The sequence below is a fragment of the Condylura cristata genome, unplaced genomic scaffold (assembly GCF_000260355.1).
Source record: "Condylura cristata isolate star-nosed mole 26May11 unplaced genomic scaffold, ConCri1.0 scaffold00034, whole genome shotgun sequence".
Lineage (NCBI taxonomy): Eukaryota > Metazoa > Chordata > Mammalia > Eulipotyphla > Talpidae > Condylura > Condylura cristata.
The window spans coordinates 6,011,935-6,028,376 of NW_004567135.1; the positions used below are offsets into that span (position 1 = coordinate 6,011,935).

Below are 16,442 nucleotides of genomic sequence, written 5' to 3' on the forward strand. Positions count from 1 at the left end.
CCGCGGGGCGCCCCGGCCCGCCAGGTGGCGCGCGGCACTGAGTTCTCCAGGCCACTTGCTCTCGGAGTCTCCATGCCAAGAGGAGGTAAATAAAAGGTGTCTGTGTCTCAAACCCAACGTGGGAGCGGGCGGGGCCCCCGGGCTCCGTCCCTCTGGCGGGCCGGGGCGCCGGCCCGGGGGCTGGCAGACACGAGGTAGGCCTCCATCGCGCAACACGCAGCGCGGGCTCTCGCGGTCGCCTGAGGGGAGGGGCGCGCTAGATCTTCACGTCCTCCTGCACGCTGAGCTGCGAGAGCGTCTTCTTGATGCGCAGCGCGGTCAGGCGCGCAGCCCCGTTGGCGTACCAGCATTCCCGCATCATCTTCCCCATGACCCGCAGCGCCTGCAGAGAGACGCAGGGGGTCACGGGCCTCCTTCCCAGGGGCTCTCCCTGGCCACTCACGCTCCCTCCTCCTCGGCCCTGGGGAAACGCTTTACCTCACGGGGCGCCCGGCTCCCTCACACTGGGACGTCCTGCCTCACCCTGCCCCTGCCTCACCGGGGGCATCCACCCTCACCCGGGCGTCCTCCCTCAAGCACAGGGTGTAAAGGCCAAAGGGAAAGTGCGCCGGCAGAGGCAGCCCGCGGGGCCTCAGGCCCACTGTGAGGGCTGTTCCCTGAGCAGGTTCCTTAAAGCAGCGCCAGGCACGGGGCCGCCCAGCTCGGCCCTGCCCGCGGGCCCACACGCCGGGGTGGGTCCCCGGCCGCCCGGGCTGAGAGGGGGGTCGGAGGCCACGCAGGGTGCCGAGGGACCCAGGCGTCCCCGTTTCTGCCCGAGGCCGGCGCTTCCACTGCCACCCTCGGCGGTGGAGCCCATTCTCCTAAGTCGAGTCCTCACACATAAGCAGCGCTGCCTGAGAGGGAGCTCAGTATCAGTTCTCTCAGTTTTACTCGTCGCCCGCCCGAAGGAAACCCTCACCGCGGGCTCCAAGGACACCCTGAAAGATGCAGCCCCACGCGGCGAGGGCTGAGGCGGGCGCGCCCCCTGCTGGCTGGCCTCGGGGAGCCACGTCCAGCCGGAAAGGGCCTCAGGGCTCTGGCGGCGACCTTGCCCTGGGAGGCGGGTCTCCGCTTACCAGAGATCATGTCATAAGTTCATCTTCAACTATCCCTCCAAATACTGCCCTCCCCCAGATTCACATTAGCCACCCCATCCCAACCCTTTCACAGGTCACCCTCTTCCCCAGTTCTAGAGGCTACTTCCCCCAAGACTGTCTGAGTCCTCCCCCACTCCACACCCACCGCCCCTTCTCAGACACCCCTTCTTAGCTCAGCTCAGCTCTCAGCTCCCCCCCGGCACTCTCCCGGTTAGACAGGTCTAACAGCTTCTGCCGTTTCTGTGCATCTCCTCTAACCCTGCCTCTCAGTTGTGTCTGCGGGAGGGGATGCAACTCTTCCTTCTGGGCTGTAGGGCCTCGGGCCCTCAGAGCCCAGGGCCAGGGCCTCGCCCCAGGCTCAGCAGTTCTGTAAGCAGCACCCAACGCTACACAGTCACGGCCCCTGGGGCTGCTCCGAATGAGCCTTCCCTTTTCTGAGCAGAGAACCCAGGCCGGCGGAAACCGCAGGAAGGGGCGGGCTTCCTACCTCGTAGCTCTGCCACCAGTTGGGGATGTTGGGCCGCAACTTCTGGTCACACACGACCTTTCGCATTTCCTCGATGGAAGGGTCTGAGGGCACTAAGTCATAATATGGCAGCTGATATTCTTCATGGACTCCTGGGGGAAAGAAAGAACCACCTGAGTTGTCAGGAAGGAAGAAATTACTCAAAGCCCACACTGACCTGTGAGTGCCACTTCCCACCCGAGAGGCTGGCTGGTTCTAGGTATGAACTAAGAATACACGAGGCCGGCCAGGAGCACCTTTCCACACCAGAAAGCAAGGGGCCATCAAGGACTACGGATGTCACAGTCTTTGAGGTAAAGGCGTCACCACAAAAGGCTCCCAACGGGCAGATGTGAGAACATTTAAACAACAGTTAAGATGAGAAACTTCAATGGAAACAAATATTTTAAATCTGCTAATTCATGGGGATGCTAAACAAACCTTAGTTACCTTTACAGGATGCTAGGGAACAAATTCATTCTTTTGAAAAGTAGTAAATATATGGAAAGACTTGAGTGTTTTTTCTTGACTTTCTTATTCCTATTATACATCTTGGTAACCACATGATAAAAAGAAACTTCTCTTTGGAGAAGAAGTCCAGCTAAAACATAACACTGACAGAATCAGTGTATCAGCATTTTCCAACTTTTGGAGAACTTTTGGCAATAATCACTGATGGCTATTAACCCATTAACCCCTTACAGAAAGAACAGGACTGGCGTTATGGCACTACGTGCTTTATTATGAAAGGATTTGGGGGGAACATATGGTTCACTAAATGTTACTTTTCTTTTTAAAATATTTATTTATGCATACAGAACTGGGGTACAGGCCAGAGGCTCAGGGGCACTGAGAGGATTCACCAGAGACAGAGTGGGGAGCAGAACAGGCCGACTGATGAAGTACACTGCTGAGGGGAGCAGCGGGCGGGTCAGGAGAGGTCTGCCGTGCCATGTGGTCACCTCCTGGGTGGGGATCGAGCTCACACTGAAGCGCTGCGCCACCAGAGAGGGCAATAAATGTTTATTTTTTAAAAGACTGTATTTTTATTTTTGTGTGGATCAACTGGGGTGTAGACCAGAGGTGCTGGGAGGAAGGGGGAGAGGTGGTGACGGGAGCAGGACAGGTGGGCTGACTAAAATCAGCTGCTGAGGGGAGCAGCAGGTGACAGGGGTCTACTGCAGCCTGTGGGTCACACCCAGGATGGGACTCTGTGGTGGCGTTGAGACTTAACCCATTAGGCCACCAAAGATACCCTAGATGTTAACTAGTATAAGAAATTCACAGGAACAGCGAGAACGTAAACTGCACAAAGAGGCAATCAGCAAAATCTAGACTGCAAAACTTTATAGGACAAATGACATAGATTTGCCAATAAAAACATCACAGAAGAAAAAAAATGGAGGGCGGATGTGGTCACTTAAGTGACCTCAGGGGAACATCAGTCAACTGTGCCCGGTGGACGTGATTTGAACTCCTAATTTCAACGGACTTTAAAAGAAAATTAGGTGACAAGTGTCAACACTGATGCTAACTGATACCAAGAATGTACATCTAAAGCAAGATGATATTTTTCAAAAATCCTTACCTTCTCAAGTTCCAAACTGAGAAAATTCCCATAATGTAAAGTTAAAAAAAAAAAAATCCAGGGCCCTCCCTGGTGGTGCAGCGGGTTAGAGCACAGCACTAAGAAGCTAAAGCCGCTTCCGCGTGAGTTCGATCCCGCCTGCTCCGGAGGTGACCACATGGCGCGGCAGACCTCTCCTGACCCGCCCGCTGCTCCCCTCAGCAGTGTACTTTGTCAGTCTGCCTGTTCTGTTCCCCACTCTGTTGCTGGTGAATCCTATCACTGTCCCTGGAGCTCTGGCCTGTACCCAAGTTCTGTATGCACAAATACATAAACCTTAAAAACAAAAACAAAAAAAAACCCAACCGACAAGTTTGTAGTAAAGATTAAATGAATTTAGGAATGACAAGCGATGAATAAATGTTAGTATTTTTTTATATACTTAGTTTCAATTTCTGGATGGCCTAAGAGAAAATTAACTTACATTTAAGACCTGTGTGAACAGATTTGGCTGGTCAGCACATGATGATGAAATTTTAAGACGTACGAATCACACCTTGGCTGCCTCCTCCATAATCTGTATCTTATCAAACATACACACAGAAAGAGGTAACACTCCACAGAGGGTCACTGAAGACTCAATGGTTATTTTTAACTTGACCATTTCCACTGATCTGGAACCTCACATCAGAGATAAATGGCTAAGACAGAGCTCTAGAAGGTCTGAAAGTTGGTTACACAGGGGAATACTTGGAAGTCACCATAAAACACTGATGTACTAAGCTGATGGTAAAATGTGCTTTCTACTAAATTGGATACCAGCTTCACTGGGTCTGACTCTGAGCAGTTGCAAAAGCCAAAGATTTATGAAGAAAATTTTCAGAATCTGCATTTTCACAGTTTTCACCTGTGAACAGAAGCAGCCACCACTGCTTCCCAGTGAGGCGCGCGGCCTGTCTGCAGTGTCAGAGCAAGCCCGTGTGAGGCCCGTGAGGCCCCGCGCTGCCCCGCCCAGCACCTTCCTGACCTCCACAGACAGCAGAGGTGTGTTTAAAGAAAACCACTTCCACCAAAGCACGGTCCGGCAGGGTTTCCTGAGGTGAGACACCACTCAGCAAGCTGACCCAAGGAGCCATCCCGGGCCCAGCGTCATCTCCAATGAGAGCCCGGGGTGGGGTGGGATGGGGGGCTCTGCACGAGGCCTCCCACCATGGTGAGGAGAAAGGGAAGGCGACATGAAACCCTCAGGTAACCCTGCACTCTGGACGAGAGGCCAGCAGAGAAGAGTCGGAAGGAAAGGCAGGCACCTCCAGAATTGCACCTTCGCGCAATCTCCCAATACACAAGGCCGAGGGCGTAGATGTCAGCACATTTAAAGGAGTCAAAGTGCTTCATGTTAATGGTTTCATCAAGTACTTCAGGGGCCATGTACCTGAAATTGCAAAGGAAATATGATCACGCATAGAAAAACAAAGCCTTGATCCAGGGACCCCTGGATGTGGGAGAGCATCACCCCCCCCCAAGTCCTTGGGGTGCAAGAATAGTCAACTCTCTTGCAAACTCTCAAATGCTATGGATTCAAATCTAAGTGCTTCTGTGTAGACCTGCTGGTGCGAGGGAAATATTTTAAGCCATTCTGACCCCTTGGCAGGACACTGCAGGTGGTCACAGGCAACAGCAGGATTTGGCGTCCGGCTGCCCCTGGGGTCTTGGCCTTTCCTGCCTGTAGCCAGAGATGAGCTGAGCTAAAATTTCATCCTGAACTTTTATCATCTAACCTGGTTGCAGAAAGGGGAAAACTGCAGATAGCCACCAACATCAGCCCCATCATTAGTATCACGCATGTCTCCCTGGCGGCGGCAAGGCAAACCGGGGTCCACACCGGCTCCCTGGGGCCGGGCAGGGGAGGGGCAGAGCTGCGGCCCAGTGCGGCGTAGCGCAAGCCGACGCACGCCCGGCCGAGCAGACTCGCAGCCACGCTACCGAGGCGCCGCGCCCCTCACGGAGCCACCCGCAAGCCCAGCGCCTCCCTTCTCCAGAAGCGGGAAGCACAGGACGATCTTTAAGAAGTGCCCCCCTTCTCCCCCGTAGGCGCCCCTCTCCAGCTTGGCAAGCTGCTCACGAGTCCAACAGAACACAGACCCTGCCCCTGCACAGTGGCGCCTGGGACTACTCTCTCCCTCTCTAGCCGCCTGCTACCTGAGCCCCGGCTGAATCCTGCCCCCAGTTCCCCGGGAGCCGCCTCCCATGCCTGGCACCTCGCCCTCCTGGCACGCGGACTGCTAGGTGCAACTGGGTCGCTCCCAGGGCGGGCAGAGGTGCTCGCCGTCCCGCTGGCTGGGACTCGGGCTCGTGCCTCCCTCTCTGGTGCGCACAGCAGGGCAGGGACCCAAGGGCCTGCCTACCGTTTGGTCCCCACCCTCTGATTTGGGGCGATGTCAATGGTGTCGGTGACCGCGTCGTGACGGACGGCCAGGCCCAGATCTGCAATGGCGCACATGCCATTCTTCTTCACGAGGATGTTCTTTGACTTCAAGTCTCGATGAGCAATTCCAGGCTTTCCTGGCAAAGAAAGGAGGGGTCATTAAAGAGAAGCACCCCTGCAGTGGACAGCTACCCTGGAAGGTGACCTGGCCTTGTGCCCTCGCCTTCCCCCGCGCCACGGGACCAGCACCAGCACGATGTCGTGGGCATGCGGTGAGGGCGGCATGTGATGGCGGCCCAGGATGGCCGCTGATACGCCCGCCTGCCTCTCCTGAGCGGGCAGGCTCTGGCACAGCATCCCGAGGAACTCTTTCCAAGCGCTGCACTGAAACAGGCAAAACCGGGGCCTGCTCACATCACCCACTTGCTGGGAGCGGGGCCCAACCCGCAGCCAGGTCGGGGGCAGGCTGGGCAGGAGCGGCTACCTGGTGGCCAGGCGCCAGGGATACACACTCCGTGACAGGCTCCAGGACCTCCTGAGGAGTGGCCACTACTTCCTCTGGCAAAACTGTCCTGGGCGAGCCCACCAGGCAGTCTTCAAATAAAGCTCAAGCCCCTTTCTTCTAGACGACAGTCACCCACGCTCGGCTCGTCGCAGTTAAAAAGACTTGTGGAAAGGAAGCCAGGTGGTAGCAGGGCTGCCCGGCCCAGCGCTGGCCCCTCACCTTGCGTCCCCACGATCTCCATGTGCAAATGCGCCAAGCCGCTGGCGGCCGACAAGGCCAGCTTGATCATCCCCTCAATGGTCACTGTGTACCGGTTGAGATAATCGAAGAGGGAGCCGTGTTCGTGGTAGTCAGAGACGAGCCACAGCTGGGTCCAGGTGCCGTTATCTGCAGGGAACCACAGGAGAGGTCCAGGAAAGGCGCACCGCCGGCAGAGACGCCCAGGCACGAAAGCAGCGAGTGCGCAGCCCGGCTCACGCCCGCCCAAGCCTCCCTTCTTGCCGCCACACCGAGGGGCGCGGTGTCCACTCCATCTACCACGTCGCGGTCCCAGTAGGGGCAGAGCAGCATTTCCTGTCTACACCAGCCCCGGCTGCGGCGTGCTGAGCCGGGCCCCGCTGGCGGCCGCACATCTCGGAAGTCATGCTGCCGTCTGCTGGGCCCTGGCCAGGCCGCCCACCGACCGGCCAGCAAGCACACTGGTGCGTCCATCGCCACCACGCAGGCTGGCTTTGTGGGCGCGCCGCTGTGCTCCAGGACCCTCTGAGCAGAGCCGGGCCCAGAACGGGCCTCACGGCTCCCGGGGACGAGCGGCACGTCCACGCGCTCCGAGCACCCTCACCCCAGAAGAGCCTGGCAGGCGGGCAGCGTGCGCTTTCACTTGCTCCTTTACACGTGCGGTGGGGGCAGTGGACAATGGGAAGGAGCGGGGGGGGAGGAGCAGGAAAACCAAACACGGGTAAGCTTGCTAGGCCGGGCTGCTGCTGCAGGAGTGAAGGAGCCCGACTCCGCCCCACGCCTGACGCAGGTCTGGGCACCAGCTCTGCCCACACGGCTGAGGGCCGGCTCAGGCAAAGAGCGAGCCTGGCGCCTGATACGAGCGAGGCTCCCCCAACACGCCCCCTTCTCACTCAACAGTCCGCTCTCTCGGCGTTTGGGGAGCCTGCCAGGAAGTTGAAGGCAACACGTCTTCGGGTCTTTTCAGGGCATACGTGCGACTTAATGTTACCCAGAGGAGACCTTGTTTTAGAAAGGAGTTAAAACTTCGCTCTGCCCTTCAGCCTGAGGGCAGCTGAGACCACTACAGACCCAGCTGCTGCTGTTGCCTCGGGACGGACAGGTAAGTCCCTGGCGCCCAGGCTGGGCAGACACTCTGGCCGTGCACAGCCACAAGCCCCGGCCCGGCTGCCAGCAGACTCAGGCATCTCTGACTTCAGGAGCCAGGAGACCTGTCCCCTCTCACTGGGGCTGTGCCCTGTCCTTACAGGTGAGGGTCCAAGCAGGGGTCAGTGCTATCAAACTCCAATCATCACCCACAACCCTCAGAACGAACCGCAATCTCCTCAAACGGCCCTTCACGGCCTGGCTTCTGCCGTCTCCACCCGGCGTCTTGGGTGTCCTTCACCCCGACAGCTCCCGCCTCAGCTCAGTGCAGTCGTGCCCTCGTGGACCTGCCATTTCACCCCGATTTTGCTCACCACCTGGTGACTTCCCGCCACTGCACCCCTATCATTAATGTACACGTCTCCACCAGTGCACCCCTATCATTAACGGACTCGGGCGAGGGCCTCCACAGGACAGGCCTGGGCCCAGCGCCGGAAGCGGAAGCCAGCGCACAGGGGGCGGAGGGGGAAATAAAGGGCCTCAAGGGCCCGGGCAGCGCAGGCCAGCAGGAGCCTGACACCACAGACCGGCGGCCCGTCTGCCCCGCCCACGAGCGGGAGGAGGCTGGTGCGGCACAGAACGTGGGCTCCGCCCTTCTTGGGGCTGCCCCTCTCTCGGCAGGTGTGAGCCCCAGCTCCTCGTTCCAGGGGTTCTCAAGTCAGACTGAGAGAGCCCTGCTGGCTGCAAGGGGGAGTGGGGTGCAGGAGGCAGGTGGGGCGAGGAATCTACCTTGTCTGCTCAGCAACCTGGGCGTCTGTATCACCTTTTCATGGCAAAAAAAATCGCAAACAATGGCCTCACTTGGCTTCTCCTCCCCCGCGAGTAACTGCGCAGGCCGGCAGAAGCCCCGCTCACTGCCCCGCCCTGCCCGGAGGCCGGGCCAAGCCCGGCCCTTTACCTTTATTGTCAGCAGCGATAAACCCAAGGATGTTCTCATGGCGCAGCATGACTGTCTGGTATATCTCTGCCTCCCGGAACCACGACCGCTCTTCTCGGGAAGAGAAGATTTTCACAGCCACGTCGCCGCCCCTCCAGCGGCCTCGCCACACTTCCCCAAACCGGCCCTTGCCGATAATCTCCTGTAAAACGATGGTGCGCGCCACTGTACGCTGGACGAAAAGGGGTAACCCTGTGGGCCAGAGAACAGAAAGTCGACACCGTAACTCGCTACACTTCGCGACGCCACGCCCCCCGCCACGCGGGAAAAGCCCCCTTCCCTTCTGCACCGGCACTGACCACGGACAGCTGTGGCGGCCCCTGCGCCGAGCCGGGCCCCACAGAATGCTACGCCAGGGAGCCAGCGCGAGGGAGCAAGCCCAGGAAGGGAACGGCAGCGACGAGCTCTCCTCCCTGAAGGCGCGTCTCTCGCTGAGCGTGGGCGACAGACTCCAACATACATGTCTGGCCAGGTCTGCCAACTCTGCAGCCGTCTGCTGTGGGCCGGCCCACCCACCTCTGCCTGACGCCCAGGGAAGAGGACAGAGGGCGGAGAAGAGGGAAGTGCAAGGGACCGCTGGCCGCGGCCACTAGAGGGCAGTGCTGCGGGCCACAGGGCCCGGCTGCGGAGGCGGGCAGCTTCCCCGCAGAGGTCCCAGCTGTTGGCGGGAGCCCGGCCAGCTACACCCAGCTAGGGGCCCACAGCTCGCTCGCTTATTCCACGCTGACAGGACTCATCAACAGCTCTGCGTCCACCCAGCCGTCCTTAGCATCATGGCTGACTCTCTCCCTCCCTCCCCTTGACCAGAGACATATGCTGTTAACCCCTAGGTCCTGGGGTCATGACCCCCCAGTTACTGGACCTGCTAAGCATTTGGTCTTTACAAAAGTTACTGCCCCATTTCCTCACAACCACCTTTAACACAATTATCACTACCCCCACTTCACAATGGGGAAACTAAAGAGGAAAGTTAAATGACTCATTCAAATTTATACAAGCAGTAAGTGGCAAAGCAGAGATTAAAATCTAGGACTGTCTGACTTCAAAGTTTAGGCTCTGAACTGCAACAGTACAGAACCACCAAAATGTTTCTCAAATTAGATCCCTCCTCTCCGTCCCCTCTGTGCCTGCCCTAGTTCTGGCCCTTCTTTAAGAGACTTCCAACGGGTCTTTCTGCCTCCTGACTCACCCTGCTGCTGCCCTGCACACCCACACGCATCCAGCTTCACCCCCCGCCCCCCAAACAGGAGGCTAGTAAGTTAATGTATTCAGCCTCCGTACCACAAACAAAACTTTCCACAGGAAAATACGAACATGTATTTTCCCAAACGAGTACCTTGAATAGGTGCCTCTCATCTTACCAGACCAGACTGGCACCAAGGCGCTTCACACCTGGGCAGCCTCCTGTACCTCCACCCGGTGAGCACGCCATGCTGGTCTACCCACTCCGCACCGGTGAACCGTCATGCCTTTTGGTCCTCAAGGTGTCTCCCTATGACTGGAAATGCTTCTTGCCCTTGTACCTCACTCGCAAAACCTCCTGCTCATTCTTCAGGCCCCCTCTAAGCAAACACATCCATCTCGGCGAGACGCCCAACAACAACCTGCCCCTTCTATCCATTTCTCTTTTCATCTTAATTTATCCTACGTCACCCAGGGGCATGCAACATGTATTTACTAATGTGAATTCAAAGTCACATAAGCAGTATGTACTTACTTACTAGTTAAAAAAACACAATATCTTGGAAGTTCAGTCTATTCTGAATTAAGAATGGACCAAACCATCCAGAGAGAAAGCTGTTATTACTCTGAAAACTGCTGTGAGCCTTCCCTAGCCTCAGCTCGTTCCAATCTTAAAACAGACTCTGGAAAACCTGAGCTAACCCTTCTTGAGCAGTAAATCAAGTCACAGAGTCAGTCACGGGCAGCTCTGACCATTGCTCTACCTCTTCCGGCAAATAATCAGCCATGTATTTTCTCTCTTCCTAAAAATAGGCAGCTTTTAAAAATATCCATCATTTTGGCACTCCCTAGCGCGGAGCTTAATAAAGGCAAAACCACTGAAATTCAGGAGATGTCACAGCTCAAAGTACTGCCTGTGTTCAGGAGGAACGTCTGGCTGTAGGAGAAATGACCGAGGCTATCATTTCCCTACAGAACAATAGTTTTGTTAGGCAAGAAAACACACACAAGATCCTCACAAACGCTAGGTATGTTGTAGCGAGAATGCCAGCAGTGATCTCTGCGGATGACTGAAACAAGAACACACCTTCGCCATAACTATCTTCATGAAAAGACCCCTGTGGCCACACTCACATCTAGGAGCAAAGTGAACTGCACCCCAAGACCCGAACCTCCCCAGTTTCCTTTAGCCTAATGGGTGGGCTGACATCTGGGTCCAGGGGCCAGTCCGCTTTCTCACCTTACTAAAAAGTCGGTGGGGACACTGCCCAGGGGCTGTGGAGGGCACCCGGCTGCTGTTATTCTGACCCCCAAACAACCCCTCGGGCTGTGACCAGTCAATGATCTACCGAGCCCGGCTCTCAGTCTTACTCGGTGTCCTCAGACTCCCCTTGTGGCTGCTCAGCGATCAATGATTAGCTGTCGTCACCTCCCAGGAACCCAGCACACTCCCGTTTCTCAAAAGGGGCCTGAAATGGAGCAGGATGCCGCCGGGGGGACAGCGAAGCCCACAGACGTGGCTGCAAGGCCCGGAGGGGCAAGGTTCACATTTGACTTTGGAGTCCCAGGGAATGGGAGATTTTCTGTGAACCCATTATCTTATCTTTTTACGTGTCGGACTCCAGAAGAAGGGGAATTATGAAACCAAATGCTTCCATGCTGGCCTAAGTAAGTACAAGGCCCAGCCCTCTCTATGAACACCCCAGCCTGCTGGAAAATGGTGATTAAGGTCAACGACAGACCAAATGCCGAAGAGCTTCGTACCTGAGCCAGACCCAGAAGTGGAGAGATCATAGACGAGATCCTGGAGCGTCTTATCTTTGGAAAGACACATTTCACACGAGGGATCTTCCATGTCCAGTCTCTGGCGGTTGTGGTAGACACGCTGATGATAGTTAATGACAAGGAAAACAATGATGATGATGAGAAACAGGAGGAACACGGGGCCGGCGATGATGCCCACCAGCTCCACGGGGCCCCACACGGAAGGGCGCTCGGGCTCCTTGACGTGACCTGGTCGGCGAGAGGAGGAAGCGCAGAGTGAAACACCGGACGGCCACGGCCTCTTCTGCCCATCACCTCCCTCCACCGCCGCGAGTCCGTGGTGCCCGACTCTGCTCTTGCTACACCCGTCTAGCTGCAAGGCGCCCTCTCGTGCCAGCTCTGTCTAGTTCAGGCGCCCTTTTCAACAGTCAAACCCACAACCCACTCTGCAGTTTCACAGCACTTCATGGGACTCCTCACCCTGGCTCCCCAGACAAACGTCAGGTCTGGCTTCTGCCACCTCCACGCCATCCCTCTCCCTCTGCCACCGGATCTTCCCAGTGACACCTAAGCGGGAGGCTTGCAAAGAGATGGAGCTCCTACTTCTCGGCCTGGATCTCTCTCTTTTCCAGCCTGCGCCCTCTCTCCCACTCGGCCATCACCTCAGCCTGCAGATCCCTCCACGGCTCTGGGGCTCGCTCTTCTGGGATCAGCCCCATACCCTTCCCTGGGGACCCCTCCTCTGCTCGCCCGACCGGCTGCCTGCAGGGGCTCGGCCACTACCCAAACACAGCCTTCCGAGACTACCCTGACAGGTCCATCTCGCCACCCACTAATTTACAAACCTGTCTTGGGAGGACTCCCAGACCTTGTCACCTTGGGGAACATCAAAAAGGTACCTTTACCTATCATCAAACAAAGGGGTTAGGGATGAGTAGAGAAGGATGAAATGACAGGGGTGCCCTACCTCCAAGATGAGCCAATAGTCCAACAAGGGTGTCCACTCACCACTGGGCACCCTCAGATCAATCTTGTTGCAGAAGTCAGTGTAGCAGCAGTGGGTGTTGCGCAGGTCCTCGGAGCTCAGGCAGTAGAAGGGCTTTCCGGCAGGGACCAGCTCCACCTTGGGGATGCAGGTGCGCACATGATGCTCCAGCCCATCCAGGTTGAAGATGGAGACCATGCAGGCCCCGTCCGTCTCACACGTGAGGTTGGCTTGCAGGCAGCTGGTGCAGGCGCACAGCAGAGCTGCAGGGGGTTTGGGAGGAGACACTGACATCAACAGCGAGGTCCTGCCCTGCCTTTCCTCCGGACTTAGACCATAACTCCTCAGCAGACCTGCCGCTCCAAAGGAAGGAGCGTTTATAGGGACGAGCCCAGAAAGATGAAACCATCAATGGGACACAGTCTTTTCACCTGTTTATTCGGCTCACAATCTAGGCGCTTGCCGCCTCCACCTTCTCCTCCAAGTGTTCCATTTCATGTTAGCGAGACCATCTCGTGACCCTTGTCTTAGATTTATTACAAATTATTTTGTGGCTGGGAAAGACATTTTTCCTTTAAGCTTATATGCCTGAGGAGGCAAGGAGGCACCTTCCTTTGGATAATACAGGGCCCTCCCCGATCCCCCCCAAACCACCCAGGGCCCCTTGGAGGCATCATCAACCCCATCTTCCTCCTCTGGCACTCGGCACGCCCAGGTTCCTGAACGTGCTAGGTGCTGCAGTGCTTTTTCTTCTGACCAACTTTTTACAGATTATTTAAAATTATGCTTAAATGTCACTTCCTTTATAAAGCCCTCCCTGGCCAGCACTACGAAGCTGGCTGCAGCCACTTCAGCACGAGGTTGAGCCCCGGCCTGGGAGTGACCCAAGGGCATAGCAGCCCTCTCCTGACCCCGCCTGCTGCTCCCCAGCAGTGGATTTCAGCAGATCTGGCTGTTCTGCTCCCCACTCTGTCTCTGGTGAATCTTCTCGCTGCCCCTGCACCTCTGGGCAGTTTTGTATGCATTAAAAAAAAAAAAAAAACAGGCCCTCCCTGGTGGCGCAGTGGGTTAAAGCACAGCACTAAGAAGCTAAAGCTACTTCAGCATGAGTTCGGTTCCCACCTGCCCCGGAGGAGATCCACATGGCGTGGCAGACCTCTCCTGACCCGCCCGCTGCTCCCCTCAGCAGTGTACTTCGTTGATCTGCCTGTTCTGCTCCCCACTCTGTCTCTGGTGAATCCTCTCACCCTCCGCATCTCTGGCCTGTACCCCAATTCTATATGAATAAATAAATGAATCTTAAAAAAAAAAAAACACAAAACTTCCTCTTAGTCTCTGTCAGGAGCCTCTCTCTAGAGAAGCAAAAAGAACATCCTCCAGAGAAGATATTATTAGTACCCACCTCACCAAATCATTGCAGGGATTAAATGAGCTGATGCATAAAAAGTATAAGTTTAGCCCACTTGGGACAGCCCTGGATATCACATACAGACACACAACACACATACTTTCAAATAGGCAGTATCTGCACACGTCTGGGCCTTTATGAGCTCTGCTGGGCATGTTATACGCGTGTTATGCATGTGTACGCTGCTGACAGAAATGACTGCAGATGAATCTGGCGCCCTGGGGAGCCGGAGCAGCAACCCCGGAGCTGGAAACCCTTTATTTACCAGCTGACAAGAATAGCACAGACAGCAGCAGGTGGTCCTCCCCAGCACTGTCTCCCTCGAGCCCACCCTAGTGCTGACCCCTGGGCAGGCAGGGGGTGGGGGTGGCCCTGGGCCACACAGCGCCGACTACACCAGGGTGGCAGGACCACGCAGCCCAGACTGGGCACTAAGCAAACACGCCGGGCTCCGCGGGCGTCTGCAGGCTTGTCCGGAGAAGCCCTCGGGCCAGCCTGGGGAAGCCGCCTGCTGGCGCCCCCCAGACGGCGGGTCTATCTTTGTCTCCCCAGGAACTGGAAGGCAGCGCCTGGCTCTCCAGATTCCGAGACAGACAGCTTCTCAGTGTCCAGCCCCTCCTTCCCCACACTCTCTAGGGCACACAACCCTCCTGCCCCCGCAGGAAACAAAGGAGAGAGCTAGGAGCCGGCCCCAATGTACAGCCTCGCTTTCTCCCCTATACCGTCTGATCAGATCCTTTCTTCTGGGAGAAATTCCAAAGCATGCAGCCACCTGCCGAAGGGCTGGGGAGTGTTATTCATATTTTAAGGGCAGACAGTTTAAAGCAGGTGCCCTTTAGCCTATAATCCAAATCATAAAAAGAATTAAAAAAGTAAATTCCACCCAATTCCAATCCTCACAGACACGAGGAGGCCCAAAGAACCTCCTTGTGTTTTCTCCCCAATATTTCCATTTGCGCACTCTTGGTTTGCTCGCCACCTGACTGGGGCTCACTCCCGCAGCTCAGAGGCTGATCCTCTGCTCACACTGGCCTCCCGACGGCTCATCCATCCCGAGAAAGCTAAAGCCCACTTCTCTGTGTCTGTGGGGGCCTTCATGCACAAAGGGGCTCCAGGGGGAGCACACCTCTTCATACAGGAGCTGTGACGTCAGGTGAAGGGAAATAGCACCGGGTCTATTTTGGGAAGCAAGAAGGGAAAACGGACAGCTCCGGAGGGCTATTCTGAGCGCGGCGGCACGCGGGAGCCAAGCGCCTCTGGGACGCTCGCTCAGAGCCGGGCAGCGGGACGGCCGGTCTCGCTCCCCTGCCGGGTCACGGCCTCTTTCACAGTGATTCACTCTGGAGCATGAGCCCAACCTCACATGGCTCATCAGTTTGGGGAAGTACTGGAACCATCTTGGTGCAAGACAGGAAAGAACAGAAGTGGTGAAATCGGCGCTGGACGGGGCGAGAAGGCACCAACTCGGGTCTGAGGTGAGCGCAACGTCGCCCAGGCTGCTCGGAGAGAGGCTCCCTGCACCATCTGTGCACGCCCGAATGAGAGGGAACAGCAGATGAGAGCGTTTCCAGATGACCATCACTCCTGCCCACCCCCTGCAGTTCGGCTACTTGCCCAGGGCAAGACCACGTCTGCCAGGGCGCTTGAAGGCTCTGGTGCCCGCTCCAGTATTAATCACGAGATCTTGAGCAAGTCAGTAACTTTCCTGCACCCTAGTTTCCTAATCTGTAAAGCAGGACTATTAATAATGACTCCCCGGGACTACGTGAGTGTCACATGAGCTGGGCCGAGGAGATGCCCGGCAGCTCCAGGGCGGACTCCGGCGTTGCTCTCACGACCAGCGGGCGGCGGGGTGCAGCGAGACCCCTGCCACAGGCTGCCACGGCGCCCGGCGGCCAGCTTGCCCCGTGGCCAGGGCAAGCCCTTCAGCACTCTGAACCTCATTTTCCTCATGATTGACCAGAAAGAGGGGACGGGCCAGGATGACCTCTGAAGCCCTCTGGCTGCAATGCGGACCCTGCTTTGTTTTCAAATTCACGTTATCTGGACCCCGACCCATGCCGACGCCGGGAAAAGCAACTTCAAGTCCGACACCCTCCCCTGAACTTCAAAGACGGACATCAGGGCTGGTCTTCTGCTAATGTTCATTATTCACAATAAAGTGATAAAAGTGTAAAAGAGCAGAATCTACAACAAATTCACTGGTACACTAAGTCACAAGCCTAAATCTGGTTTCTCTGAACAGCTAACTGTAGACGAGTGCAACGGGCGTCCACTCGCCTGTGCCGAGGACGCCGGTTCCCCGGCCAAGGGGGATCGCCTGTTCCGGGACTGAAGAATTCTGCGGCAGAAGCACACAATCTGGATAACCAATCCCAGGAGAGTGACAAAGTCACTCTACACACAGCAGGTAAAGTGGGAAGGGGACCTCCGCCGGCCGGCACAGTGGGGCGTTAATGGACCCGTCGGGCAGCGTGTGCACGGGGCTCCGAGCCAGGCCTGGGGCAGGCGGCCTGCAGCAGGCTGCGGGTCTGGTGCCGGGGACATGACCTCCCCGGGCGGCGGGCGAGGGTCTCCCCCGCGGCAGCACATCGCTTACCCCAGCGGGGGAGGGCCAGGGACGCCCCAGAACGTAGAGCTCCCAC

The 16,442-nt window shown here is 56.8% G+C and overlaps 1 protein-coding gene across 2 annotated transcripts in view; it reads right to left on the reverse strand.

Moving 5' to 3' along the window:
• Positions 1 to 6: 6 nt before the first annotated feature.
• ACVR1B (activin A receptor, type IB) overlaps positions 7 to 16,442 on the reverse strand; it is a 29,338-nt gene continuing 12,902 nt past the window's right edge. The window contains exons 2-10 of one of the 2 annotated variants that reach the window (XM_012732642.1): positions 12,413 to 12,652; positions 12,250 to 12,309; positions 11,405 to 11,653; positions 8,420 to 8,650; positions 6,358 to 6,525; positions 5,614 to 5,770; positions 4,516 to 4,640; positions 1,624 to 1,754; positions 7 to 382 (exon numbers count right to left, since the gene is read on the reverse strand). In XM_012732642.1, the coding sequence (XP_012588096.1) occupies positions 257 to 382; positions 1,624 to 1,754; positions 4,516 to 4,640; positions 5,614 to 5,770; positions 6,358 to 6,525; positions 8,420 to 8,650; positions 11,405 to 11,653; positions 12,250 to 12,309; positions 12,413 to 12,652 (1,487 nt within the window). In that variant the 3' untranslated portion in view covers positions 7 to 256. The remainder of the gene's footprint in view (positions 383 to 1,623; positions 1,755 to 4,515; positions 4,641 to 5,613; positions 5,771 to 6,357; positions 6,526 to 8,419; positions 8,651 to 11,404; positions 11,654 to 12,249; positions 12,310 to 12,412; positions 12,653 to 16,442) is intronic. The other variant, XM_004692729.2, reaches the window with a different exon arrangement.